We start from the raw sequence: 14,723 nt of genomic DNA on the forward strand, positions 1-14,723 counted from the left end.
CCATCTAAAGCTTGATTTGAAAGACTAACAGGTCAAAAAGTTTGACATTTTCCGTGCTGTTTTCGACTATTATATATTTAAATATTGAGTTTTTTTTATTTAATATCAACCAGAGGGCGCAATTGTGATTTCCAAGAATTTGTTCACTGTTATTTAATAAAAGTTTTTTTAACAAATGTTTTTGGTATTTTTTTTTTGGGTATTTATTTTTTCAATCACACGATGGCGGTCATTTCATGGTTGGAGAGCCCCAGGTAAACCACCCACCTTTGGCAAGTTAAGTAAACTATCGAATGACCGAGCTTAAAATAGCGCGGTAGGTCACGTGACTCAATGCCGAGTGGAAAGTCCCGAGGGAAAAACAAAACCATCAGTTTGGGTCTACCGTCTATAATATGTACAGCTATGCGCAAACGTCCGTGGAAGTCGTATCAGAATTCCACTAATATGATTTCTTGAGTATAAGCACTATAATGCATGTGGGAAAAGCGTTTGGCAAAATCTTGCACTCTGTCTGACTCCGAATTTACATCCGCCAACACTGGCCGAACGGACCCAGCCCTGACGCCCGGTGCATACAAATGTCCTCTCATATCTGATATTATGTAAAATGTACCTTATTCAAAGCTTCGTACGATACTGCAACCCAACATCGTTCTTTTTCAGTGGCGTAGGAAGCGGGCTACCCGTGGAGGGTCAAAAGTTGGGGTGGTTGTGAAAGAGGGTGGTGCAACATATGCCTTTCTACCACAATCCCACACACTTTTCAACCGAGCCGTATGAAAACAAATACACCACAATGGATATCCAGTGCTTTTCCTCTCAGTTTTGAATCGAATGTCAAAACATTTTTTTTAAAAATTTGATCAGATTAACGCAATGTTATTTTATTGATCTGTTATATTAATCTTACTAAAAACTAGCGTCTACAATTTTGTACTTTTCAAACTCGGACCATGTAACTTAGCATTGAAACGGAGGGAAAACACGTACGTCTATTCCTTCGAAGGCGCATCCATGGCGAGGTGATTAACGTGCAAGCGCAGTGCAAAGCCATAGAACCGCTGACCAAATCGGTCGCTGTGAGCTCAGGTCCTGGTTTCTTATGCAGGTAGCGTTTACCTAAACTCCGAACAGGATTCAGGATAAGTGATCATGTTGACAGAAAAGCTGCAAGTGCTTCGCTGATGATGTGCTGGTCCGCCCCTTTATATTATTCCAGCAAGTAAATTTCTTTGCAATCCCACTGGTTGGTGTTTTTTCTCCATTCCGACCAGGGAAATTTCTAGAATAGCAATAGGTGGATTTCCCCGGATTCCCATTGGTTACTTCAGTGAAATAACTGTCAAATCTCGACGGCTGAAACCCTGTCTTCCTTGATATTAAAGTTAAACGGTACTAAGCCCGTTGCAACCGACTCATACCCATGTTTCCTTCAACCAACACTCAGTAAAACTCGCCAACCATTGGCTGATCAGAAAGTCTGACCATGTATGTTTGACATGTTATTAGATTATTCCCTTCCACCCAGTGTTTTCCAACTGGGAATTCCCCATTATGTCTCCAGTACTGGAGCTTTATGGTTTGGCATGCCTTTATGTCCTTTCAAGGTGCTACATATCTGCAATGAAATGGTTTTCAGCCATTTGCCCAATGCCTGTAACTTTTATTTAATTTCAATCCTTTTGAACGGGTGGGCGGAGGGTGACGGGGTTCATATGGTATTTCCAGACTGCCATTCGATGATGACGTCATTCTTCCACTAGCTTCCAACTGAGATTTGCGACAATGTTGCAAAACCCACCGAACTTTTTTCTCTAGTGACGTAAAACGGTTGACCCAGATTTTGGGACAAGGTTCACAATGGTTGACCTATTTATACACCACCGCGTAGCTGTAATGGTCTACTCACCCTCAAACGACCTTCTCAGAAAAAGAGTACATGCACACTGACACGACGAAAGTTGTCAATGAGGTATCGCTACTCAGGTCAGACAGGAACATTTTAGGAAACGCATGGCTGGATTTCTTTACCGAGGTTTCAGGATGACTACGCCACTCGTCTCAGTTTCATACGATGCGGACTTTTTTCGATGTTTTGGCTTTTACTTCGCGGAACGTGGCGTCCACCCCAACGTTTGAGGGGTCTTTGGAGGATAAGCGACTTCATAATAGACATCATAGCACCCCAAGAGTAATTGTTTAAGTGCGAACTCCAGCACTGGAGAGAGTGTAGAAGGGGAAACACAAGCCCATGACCTTTCATACCAACCGATTCCAACCGCTTCTGGCCGGATGGAATTCAACTTATCTCCCTTTTTCACCAACAAACATGCAGTAAAGCTCGCCAACTCGCTCGCTCGTGGCTGATTCTCATTTTTCACACATCTGTCCCATGATCGTAACTTTTGTTTAACTTTAAACCATTTCAGCGGAGGATTTCAAATGATATGTCCAGGTTGGCATTCGTCATTCGATGATGACGTCTCCTTAGGGTAGTTTACCCGTGGATCTCCGAACTCAATTATTCTTGCAACGTGTGTTAACTTCTCCGGTGTTTGTTATAACTGTGCATAGTCCTCCAGCGTTAATTCAGGAAGATTCCTGTTCTGCCTTCACTGAGTTTTGGAAGTTTTGGAAAGGCTGCAAGTACTTCCCTGGGCTGTTGGCTTGCCCCCTCATATTCGTGCAGTAAGTCAACTTGTTTGGATTCCCATTGGATAGTATTTTTGTCCTTTCCCAAATTTTCTGGAAAAGCTGTTGGTGGAATTTCCCAGACTAATGGAGAAAAAATGTTAACGTTCTAGACTTCTTTGTTCTTCAAGTCGACTGGTACCAATATTTATGTATCTATTTACCAACCAGAACACACTAAAACTCGCCAGCCTCTGGTTGCACAGACAGCTGGACGACGTACGTTTGTCAGGTAATTGGATTATTTCGTTTTGCACATTTTTTCAAACGAGAACTTTGGTTCTAGTACTGGTACTCAGTGATTAGCTGATCTCCTTGCACGTTGTTCCGTTATGCAAAATTGCAACACTTTTGCAGAACTACTAATATTAATCAACATTTTGCAAATAGCTGTCATTTTCAATCAGGATTTTTCCATAGTATTTCCAGGCTGGCACTCAGTGAGGACATCATCTTTCCAGCAGTTTACACGACTAAGAATTGCAACATTGTTGCAACACCAACCAAATTTTCCTCAAAAGGCTGACCCAGATTTTGCAACGAAGTCCATAAAGTTTAAAAGATTCAGACTTCCATGCACCTATTGACTCACAGAGGTTTGCAGAACTCATTCGTTTAGAGGGTTTTTCCTATGGCCATACAAAATCCTCCAGCTAAAGACGAGATGTGGCGGGCAATTGCACAGAATTCCTAGTCTCACTTCTGAGTTTGGATTAAGACCTTTTCTGCTTGCCATCTTCTCTCTCGAACAGTTGAAACATGGTCCCTGTAGGACACCGTCGCATAACTGTAAAACACTTATCCGTTCTCACACAACCTTTGGAGAACTGGAAATACACTCACGTGTCGAGAAGCTCCCATGGAATGTTCCTGGCAGTGTGGTGGATAAGATCTTGACAAAGCCACGCTTTGATTTCTTTAGAGATTTCGTTTGAAAATTGGTAAATTTCTTGGTACGATTCCTGACTTTCATACCACGGAAACGAGAATTACTTTGTAGGCATTCCGAGAGAGAGGATCTAGTACGATAAGGCAGAGAATCGGCTCCTCACAGCTACGATAAGAAACTGCAAATTTCAAAATCCCAGCACAATTCTGTAAGTTTCCGTATCCGTAGTATAAAATTTGGTCGAAGCGCCCATAAAAGATACTTACAAAGCCATAAAACAGATCGTGATAAACCCGCCAATAATGCAATTTCCATTTGTTTCGCCTTGGAACTTTTCAACCTTTCACAATGCACGCACTGATCTACATTCTGCAATTATCTTTCGTGTAATTTTAGTTCATCGTTGTGTTTTTTAACCGTGAATTTGCCAAGGTATTTCCACAGCGCAGCTCGGTGAGGACTTCGTCCTTTCCATCTGTTTCCGCAGCATTTGCAACATTAGAAAGGTTTAGTTAAAAAGTTACAAGTTCAACTTCAAACCAGAATTAGTTTATATATTCTACACTGAAGTTACAAATTCAACTTCTAACTAAAGGTCCCCAAAGTTGGAACACAAGAATGACCCTTTCTTTTACACGATGCCCGTCTTCGTTCTTTCAACAGCCTGTCACATATTAAACGGATTCATCTTTACCTCAGTCTATTTGCCGGCACAGGAGGATTGTAACATTATTGCAATGTACCTATAACGACTACATTTCTTGACATTCTTGACACAAAGGCTACCTAACACATGCAATGAAAACATACCCACGAAGAAACAACAGTATTTATTTATTTGACTGATATTTTACGCCGTACTCAGTTACATTTCACTTCACATACGACGGCGACCAGCATTATGGTGCGAGAAAACCGGGCCGAAACGACTGCATTTCTGAGAGAGTCTTTGGTCATTGCGCTGCGCTGGTGCGCTAACCACCTCTGCCACGGAGGTAACCGAAACAAAAGGAAAAAGGAAAAACAAACAATCTATATTTTAGATATAAATTTCTTTCCAAACGTATTCAATGGCATACCATACTAAAGTTTGAGACACAACCTATATCACTTACAAAATTTAAATACATGTACTTTAAAACGCTAATTTCTACAGAAACGTCACAATGTGGGTTTAGGAAGTATGGGTATTTTACATGATCCTTTTCATTTGGCTGCCAAGAAATGGTGAATCATCAGTGACTACTATCAACTGACAGCTACATTATAGCCTACTTACTGCTCTAACATATGGGAAGTTCAAAAGGCTGAATTCCATAAAAGTCATGTTTCGCTTTAAGTCATAATTTGAAATTTCATAAAAATGTTCCTATCACAGCAGTTAAAACTGGGAACTCCAAACATGTGTTATGTTAAAATAAATGCTTTATGACTTGGTCTTCTCGGGTAATAAACTACACAACATATTCCCGTCCTAAATCTTAACTGTAAATAAAAAAATCACTTTGCAGAATCGTCACCCTAGTGCTTTGAATCGATGCTTACGCAGATGCCTTATCCGTAACAGTCCACACGACTTGTACAAAAACTGGAATGTTCTTCACCTTTGAAGTCTTTCCACACCCAGTGAGGATTGCATGGAACTTATGCCATAAAGGTCCACAATTATACCATAAAATTAGGTAACTGATTATTTAGTTAGGCAGCACGACTAAGAAACAGGTTAGGGTAAAACCTTAGGCCTTCCACAGTCTCATCTCGACACACGCCACCAGCTTTCTCTGTGGACAGTAACCTGGACAAAGAAAACAAATAAATATGGTCAGAAGTGAAAACTTTTCCAAGACATATGATAAAATTTGTTTTAATCAGAAAAACAAAACATCTGTACTCTCCCTGGTTCACATCTATTTATTTCACTAAAGCAACCTATGAGGCTATCAGGTCTGCATGACAATTACATCAACCCATCAGAGATCACAATACTCACCTTTCTTTGGCCAATACAACTGATAAACCAATCACAGACGACAATTCTTCAGCAGTTACTGAGCCTTTCTCTTCTACCTGCAAACAGAATTGTACAATCATGTACATCAAAAAAAATCAGTCGCATTTAATACTTTGCTGATATGTCAGTACCACCTACCCTGAAGTGTCAGGCCAGTGAGACAAACGGAAGTGTCATGCCAGTGAGACACCCTGAAGTGTCATGCCAGTGAGACACCCTGAAGTGTCATGCTAGTGAGACACCAGACAATACACCCTAAAGAGGTAACATTATACTGACACCAGGCCTATCAGTTCTGCTTCTTTGCTCTAGCTGTTCAGTGCTGAGTGCCAAGCCATGTAGCAACAAATACTGTTTTCAAATGTTTTGGTATGACCCGGGCCAGGTTTCATCTTAAGTCTCCCAACATCTGGTGCAACAGTCAAATGTAGATGTACCAGAATGAGGGCACTCACAAGTGCTTTTGTCTCTTTGATGACCTGTTCTTCGCTGTGCGTCTGTAGCTGTAGGACCATAACCCCACTGTCGAACAAGCGTAACCTGGGAACGAAAAAAAAAAGTTCGAACAGTTGGCTCAATATTTCAACTGAGAAACTTAACAAAACAGATCTCTGCATTTACAACATGTTTCGAATGATGCAAGCCAGACAAAGTAATGAAATCTATTATTAGTTTGAGTCAAACAAGAAATACCTAAACAATGTACATGAATATCACTTGATGATGTACCATGCCTTTCAGTTTGTCACCTACAAATGCCAATCCTTGTAATTAAGTGCATAAACTGTAATTTGATTTCACATTGAAATTGCAACTGAAAGCCAAACACAAACTGCCAAATACATTTCTAGCTATGTAGATTTCACTAGCATACATAGTACTATTAATCAGCATACCTGACAGGTGTTTTTAAAATGTCCAACATCTCACAGGCATTCAGAAGATCTTCTGGGGACAATAGCTGTGGGACAAATACAGGTAAAAAAGAAATGACTTTCTCAAATCTTGCTGGATTAAAAATGAAAAACAAAAACACCTCAATCACCCAGCATCTTCAAGGAATAGACTAAACATTTGAAATTAAAAAACAAAAAAAAAAAAACAAAAAAAAAATATCATGCATTCTATGTCACAATACAAACTATATTATATTTGCATACAGTATAATGGTTATTGTAATACACTGTTTATATTTTTTTTATTATTTATTAGTAAGAAATTCCTCTTACCTCCATTCCCCTGGCTCTGTTTATGCGACAGTATGCATCTGTAAGAGTCATGATCCCACCACATTCCTGAGAACATCAACATTATAACTAAATGTCCAAAGTCATGAACAACAAGGGACATAAACAACTGGCTAAGTGAGCCTAGGGCCTGTTTCACACAAGCCATTTTGGGCAAAACTTCAGTCGTCTTTACAAAATAAAATATCGAAAGTTGAAACCAAACCTGTACCACCACAGCACAGAATTAGCATTAAAAATTTCGTTGATTTCATGCATATTTATAGGAGTTTAGTTTGGATGGCAGTATTAAGCTACAGCTGAAAACAGCCTTGTGAGACAGACCCCTGGTTCAGACTTGAGTTAGGACTATTTATCATTGACTGAAGAGATCAAAGGGTTAAATCTCTTCAATGTCAAAGGGTCAATAAATTAAAGGGCGACAAGGAGAGTTTTTTATATATCAATCTCGAATCTTTTGCTCCTTCATTTTGTTTCATTTACAGAGTTTATCCGCTAGTCTGTTAACTGCCTTGTGTAGGTCAGAATTCTGGTCATAAGGTAATGATGCAATCAAACACTGAAATCCTGCAAATAACTCTTGTCCAAACTGCATGTGAGCCTGATATGTGAAATATCACAGCTGTAGATAGGTATTCACCGATGCAAATTTTGACAAGTTCGGTTATGATCGACAAAGAGCTTCTTGAAGGTGAATGGATCCATTTTAAATGGCAATACCTTCAGTGGTGTCTCCAGTACAGAGGAGACTTCCCTGGCCAGTTCAGAGTAATACCTATCCCCTGTACCATGGGTGACCCGAGTCACAGGGTCGGGGATTCCCATACTTAACAGGTAGGACTTGAACCTGACAGTCTGAAAAAGAAAATAAAATGAAAGCTGGCACAATATCTTTCTCAGGAAAATATGATCAGTCTTTCTTTGTGGGAATGGTGCACACAGCCTAGTACACATTTTGAGAAAATGATGGGCAGTTTTACACACTTTCTTTATTCACACATTTTCTTTCTCAGGTACATGTAGTTACAGACAACATAGTACACTTTTTTGTGGGAACAATATATACAGCCTGCCTCAGTTTTTGAGAGAACACTACAGACAGCCTAACACACTTTCCCTCTAATAACAGTACACAGAGCCTAACACACATTCTAAGCCAATACTGACAGCCTGAAACACCCCTTTCTGAAAATTGTGCAGACAGCTTAGCACACTTTGTGAAAAAAGGTACAGACAGACTAGCACACTTTTTTGCTGAGAACAGTACTAACAGCCTAGCACACGTTCTTTCTGAGAACAAAAGACAAAATATCATCTGTGTGAGAATGATACACATGGAAAACCTAGCACACTACCTTTCTGAGAATGGTACAGACAATCTTACGCACCATCTTTTGGAGAATCGTAAAGGCAACTGTTATTTTGACAAGTCTGATAGAAAGGTAATGATTTACAGTTTCAGTAAAGAAGAACAGATACTAGACAGAAAGTTCTGCCGCAAATCAGCAAAATGTTCAGTCTAGCATACAAATATAAACTTTTCTCATCTTTAGCTCAACAAATCAGTAACAGAAAACTTTTACAACCAGCAAAATATACATATACATAGGGTGTAGATGAACTGCACAGGAAACAAAGTACTACACTAAAACTTCACACTAGATAACAATGAGATACCAACCGTAATCCTTGGTCCAGCTATAAGGTAGTCTGTACATACTGTCATTTTATTGTACTGCCCTGGCAGGAGATGGTTGACAGATTTAGTGAATGTGCACTAACATATAGGTATTGGGAACCAATAATTAAATATAATGTTAGAAAAGTTCAAACCTCATCCTCTGTGATGTCTCCTTGATGTTCCTTGATCTTAGTAGCTATTGTTTTGGACAAGTTCACCATTTCTTTGGCCTAAAATAAAACAATTATACCAAGTCTCATTGTAACTCATGCATACTTGTAAGGCTTTAAATTCATTTAAATTTATACAACTTTTGAAATTTTCAACAGATAGTGAACTTAATGAGAAGAGTATATTCCTTGCTTTTTAAAGCAATATTTATTTCATTAGTTTTTTATATATTCATCAGATTGTTGTTTAACAGCATACACAAGAAGTTTTCATTAATAGGACAAGACAGCATCTGGCTAAAACGTATTTCAGTCGAAAGCAAGGCACTCAAGCTTTCTAAAAAGTATCATGCTTTTTCATTTTAATTATATTTTACCGAATAACTTGTAGAAAAAAAGAACAATATTTCACAAAAGACAGGTGTGATTTGATTGGTGTTTTACGCCGTAATGACTGGTGTGAGATGAGGCAGCAATCTTGAGAATTTTATCCAATCAAACACGTTGCTATCAGATTGCGTGGTCTACATGTAAGCTGTGACGTAGCCTTTAACCGATCACTCCATAAAGTGACATATGATAACACAGAACTACTACATAAGACATCATTTTGAGATCGTTTGCAACGATTTAGTTACACATAGCTGAAGGGACATTTCACAAAGTGTTGTGAGGCAGGTCTGTATCATTTACGGTCTACCACAGACGTAAAATCAGTTGATTTACAAGCCGTGTAATACTCAACGACTGTATCACAAATTATGTCAGAGAGTAGCATAGCGTCTTGGCCCAAACTGCATTCATTTCCCCAAATACATTTTTTGCTGTTCATTTTAGAGCTTAGTCAGCAGTTTCTAAATAACAAATACCAATGTCAGTGCAAAATTCAGTAGAGATGCCAAAGGTTTATGGGAATGAGAAGACCGCATCTCACTGGACAATACTTAAAACTACTTAAATCTTATGATACCATTTTTTTCTCTGAATTTATTACAATTGAAGAATTTAAATTTTGTTAATACATACTTCTCGCATACAAGGGATGTTTTTCTGTCTTTTTTTAATAAAATACAGTAAAATGCTGTGTTCAAACCTAGGTGATTTCTCTTACATCCACGATAACCAGGTCAGTGCTACTTTCATCTTAGAAGCCACTAATACAATAATGAAGCATGAAATCCAACGACAGCTGAATGCCAAGATCAGCCACAGTGGTGATTAGAATTATTTCCATTTGTTTCAGAACTGAGCATGAATCTAGTTGTACAACAATCCTATTGTAAGTTTGTACACATTTCACAGGGGTCAAAATCACCAGCACAACCCACCCTGAGGCTATAACCTATAAATGTCTAATGCCAGTTTCAGATACTTTGAATGGTAGTCTTTCAGTGGACATAAACATTAGTAAGGTGCTGTCTTTCACTTTAAATACAATAGTGTTCAGTTTTATTATGGATGAGGAAACCAGGGAACCCAGCATAAACAAATCACCTTTGGCAAGTTGCAGACAGACTTTCTCACACATGACGTAAATGTATAGACATGCATGAGGCAGCCATTTTGAGAATGTAAGATAAGTGATCCTCAAAAAAAAATTGGACTGTGCAATTGAAAGGGAAGCATCCTAACCACTCAGCCACGACCCACTCCCTTCACATTAAAAGAAATGACAAAATAAAAAACTTTTCCCTTGAATTTTTAAATAGCATCATATCTTGGTGTCAATAAATCTACATCACTACCACATCTACCTTTTCTATCAAATTGTTTAAATCCTCAAAAGCCTGAGAGATGTTTTTGTCTGTGGCTTGTTGCTTCCTCTGAATCGAACGTTCAATACCCACAATACCAGGTCCTGCACGACGGCCCTGAAATGTTACGTACAAACATTAAAATAAACAAATTTAAAAGTAACAATGTAATCCATTTCCTCATGAAAACAACACACACATATATATATATGTATTAGAACTTTCTTCATAGACAAAAGTGAAAAACAGTGAACAGTGAAAATTTCACACTGGTATCATACTTTTGTTGTAACATGGTTCAATTCAGCGAATCCTGATTCACACTTAAGTCACAAAGTATCATTCAGACAAAGTTGTCAAAAAAAGTAACAAATATGTAAATTTGATTTATTGCATCACATTTACCTGTACTGCACCCTTTGGTGGTGGAGGGCGACTGTGTTCCCACCTCTTCCTTTTCAGTGTCTCTGAAAAACACCTGAAAAACTGCAACAGAACAAAAACAAGCTGCATTACCATGTTGCTTGTTTGGTTTAACATCACTTTCAGCAGGCCCATCTCAATGCCCATAGCTACATGTGACATATTCATCATGCTGCCTCAATGCCTCATTGAACACACAATACTTCATTATCTACCCATGCACTCAGAGTATCCGGACACCAAACTGAACATTACATACACATATGCTGAACATCAAGCTAGTAAATACTAAGATTTCCAATTTGAAAGTGCAAGGTCTGATGTAACTCAGAATATGAATCTCTCTCCCATAGAAGACAAGTGCTCTAATTGCATGGTCACCTTTTTGGGGTATTCATAGACTGACAAAGACAATAACAGCGCCTTCTTTATTTGGCCATTGGCATATTATCGTGGATCATAGCTGAAGCAGTGAAAAAAGCATAAGGGGAGATAATCCAACATGTACTGACTTACCTCCCTTTCCCCTGACTCCCTAAAGGAAAACTTTATATAATTATTTGAACTGGAGGTCACAGGGCCAGGAGGTTTCCCAGGTCCAGGAGAGTTGAGGTGGACCAAGATCTTTGCACTGTTGGTGAAGAAAGCAATATTATTAAAGTGAATGTTATTTCTCTCACAAATGAATGACAATATTTAAGTCATGGTCAACGCATTCAGTTACTAACCAGAAACAAACAAAAAAACATGCACATGTATATTCTTACAAGTACTGCTAATGCAGAAGAGACATTAAGATACCGGTAAGATTATCTGTCTGACATAAAATAAAAAATTTAAAATTTAATGTTACTAAAGGTTCCTCTCCTTTAAAATAATAAAATGAATACACTGGTCTCCACATCCAGAAATAGGAAAAATCCCCTTTGCTGAGATGTAAGCAACCAGCTACATTTTCAATCATTTTAAAATGTTTCCAATTTCTGACCACTACACTTATGACTTACTAGGCAAACTGTATTAAAAGTAATATAATGTAAGCATAACAATAAGACCTCTTAGCAAATCCTGATGGCTGTTCTTCTATGTGGACAACCAGAGACAAAGGCAGACCCAGTTTACATGTCTGAAAAGAATAAAACAACCCATACATGTACACAAAATCCAGTCAGCAAACATAACATATTTCCACTTTTTCCATTTACTATTTACGATGTGTTCTCACATCAACTAATGAAATGCTACCAAACTTTCTAAACAAACAGGGAGTTCAATATCCTGTGGATGCCCCTCTAAATTTAGTCTTAAAAGTACTCTTCAGTTATATTTACATGTTTTTATTTCTTTGTTGTTTGATGGTTAGTTACTTTTCACTTATACAATGGTAATATAAAAAAGTTTTATTAAGTGAAGGAAACTGGGGTTCCTGGTATAAAACAAACTTATCTTCAAATAATGTTAACACTGCACACAGAAATGGTCTCCTGGGTCATGTAGAACACTTAATTTTTCTCACCTCCACAAACAATGAGAATGGGGGAAATCAAGAAATTTCCAAGAATGGGACTGATTATCATAGTCTTCAGATTTATTTCTGTGTAAATAACAAAGGGGCATGTCAATGCTGTTTCTAACCAAACCTGACCATCAAAACTGTTTAACCTTCAGAAGTAAAGCTTTTGAAGTTTAGATAGAACTGAACTCACCGGATCTCTGTGGTCTCTCCACAACAGCCTGTGTGTGGTCAGCTAAGTTACCATAGTCAAAAGGGGTCTAGAAAAAAGAAAAGATATACATTAATGAATTTTATTTATTTACTTGGTTAGGGCTTAACACCATGCTCATGAAAAATGTCACCCATTCATGTATGCATGATGGCAGCTTATAGGTAGAATCAAGATTACTGGCCAGAGCAAGATAAAACAATAACATTTATCAGGTACCGAACAGACCTCTATTAAATAAAGCCACTTAACTAGCAAGAGATGGTTTTGAGCATAAGACATTAATGGTCAAATTTATTTATTTATGTGTTTGATTATTGCTTGTCACCATTCTCAAATACTTTTCAGCTGGTCTGCAACACATTAGACTGCTTCTCGTTATCAAGTCTAACAAGGAGACAACATCTAGTGAGAGCGCAGAAATCTAGCTCTTGTCCAGCTACTGAAAGACAAACGCCTCTAACCACCTAACAAGGAGCCACTCCTCTCACTGCTGAAAGGCTAACTGGTTGGGACTATTATGTTTTCAATAGGTATTGTTTTAATTTATCAATTGGTTCAAATATTTTTGTTGTTAGGTCAAACAGATTTGTACAAGTACAGCAATGAAATAGGCTGGGGGTAAGCGCTGGAATTCTGCTATAAAACATTTACAAGGGGTGCAATATTATCATGAATACTAAGCAAGAGGAAAACAGCCAACTAACTAAACTCCAGATACTTAACCACTTGAAATCTGTAAATCTGCAATATTAATGTGCTTGCCACCCACAAATGGGGTCTGTCATCATGAAAACTTGTACATAATTCTGCCAGATTGATCAACCTACGTGTGTAAGTGTTGTTAAAATAACAACTTTCAGTGGTTGGCCATTTTTTTGTCTTACCTTAATTTATTCACACAGCTAGATGTGTATGGGTAGTTGATTTAATTTTAATTCTTTATTTATCCCTGAAAAAGCATGTTGTACATGTCGTATATCCTGGCATGTCATAAGAAAGATTTTAGTTTCCTATTTCAGTCTCTTGCAAAGCAATACCTTCCTGTCCGTCACACTGTTTTAAACAGGACCTATAACCATAAGTAAAATTACTGTATTTTCAAATTTCGATATTTAAATTGTAGTTGGCCTATCACTCAGTTTCATGCAGTTTTCAACATCTGAAATAAATGTGAGTTTTGACACACTAATGCAACATAGACCACTGCATACTTTGAATTCGCCATCATATATGCGTACACCAGTCTGCTTATGAACTAGACTTTCTTCAGAATCCCAGGTTGCATTTGTCCATTCAAATCGGTCCATTTTTTCTCGTCTCTTAACAATTCATCTTTTCGTTCCCCTTGTGGATGTAGGCTGACGAGTACTGTTGCACAAAAGTAAATGTAAATTTGTAACTCGTACGTTTCTGTCAAATGAAATAAGAATGTGGAAGCTAAGACACAATCCTCTTAGCTATAAAATATCTCACACCATATTCTTTCGACTTAAACGGGTTGATGACATCTCGCATTAGTTTTAATTTCCGTATTTGATGGTTTGGCATTTCCACAAGCCGTTCCAGGCGAAGTACGAGTGCCTGTCGCCATCGCAGTTTTGAAGGTCACCACGTTCTGGTGGGACAGATCTCATTGGAGTTCTCTTTAGTCGGGGAAAATGTTGACCAGATTTCTTCCCGTTGTTCGTCTAGCAAATCAGCAAACACGTGAGTAGACGGTACATCGAGTGAAAAGGATCCGAAATTGGGTAGATCACTAGTGAATGAGCTACAACATTTTACGATCCATCGAAAGATGGCGATATTTGGACCCTCGGTGAAACCGTGAACCTTAGGCGCTGTCATTTCTGTGTATAAGTCATATTTTTAGACATTTGCCCATGTATAAATAAGGGTACAGTTACCATAGTGCTACCAGTGCGTGTTTACCTTTGCTGACCCAACAAAACTTTCACTGGCCTGGGAACAGCATGCTAGTGTTATTTGAAGCCCTGGTGCAGTATGTGCAGTGCATCTCAACTAGAATGGGATCAGGTTAGGCCCAAAAGACTCCAACTAGTTTTCTTATACTGGCCTGGTGTCATTGAATTCTCTACGCTAACGGTGTTAATTTCATACTCAGTGAAG

The 14,723-nt window shown here is 38.4% G+C and overlaps 1 protein-coding gene across 1 annotated transcript; it reads right to left on the minus strand.

Annotated features, from left to right (window-relative positions):
* Positions 1-4,464: 4,464 nt before the first annotated feature.
* Positions 4,465-13,964, minus strand: LOC135472997 (vacuolar protein-sorting-associated protein 36-like). Its single transcript, XM_064752761.1, is given in 14 exon segments — positions 4,465-5,378; positions 5,574-5,650; positions 6,050-6,134; positions 6,491-6,555; positions 6,824-6,889; positions 7,562-7,696; positions 8,675-8,752; positions 10,447-10,563; positions 10,852-10,932; positions 11,386-11,500; positions 11,925-11,995; positions 12,576-12,618; positions 12,620-12,642; positions 13,808-13,964. Coding segments are annotated over 14 exon segments (1,149 nt in total). The 5' UTR covers positions 13,904-13,964; the 3' UTR covers positions 4,465-5,281.
* Between the last annotated feature and the right edge of the window lie 759 nt (positions 13,965-14,723).

This window comes from Liolophura sinensis, chromosome 8, assembly GCF_032854445.1.
Source record: "Liolophura sinensis isolate JHLJ2023 chromosome 8, CUHK_Ljap_v2, whole genome shotgun sequence".
Classification (NCBI taxonomy): domain Eukaryota; kingdom Metazoa; phylum Mollusca; class Polyplacophora; order Chitonida; family Chitonidae; genus Liolophura; species Liolophura sinensis.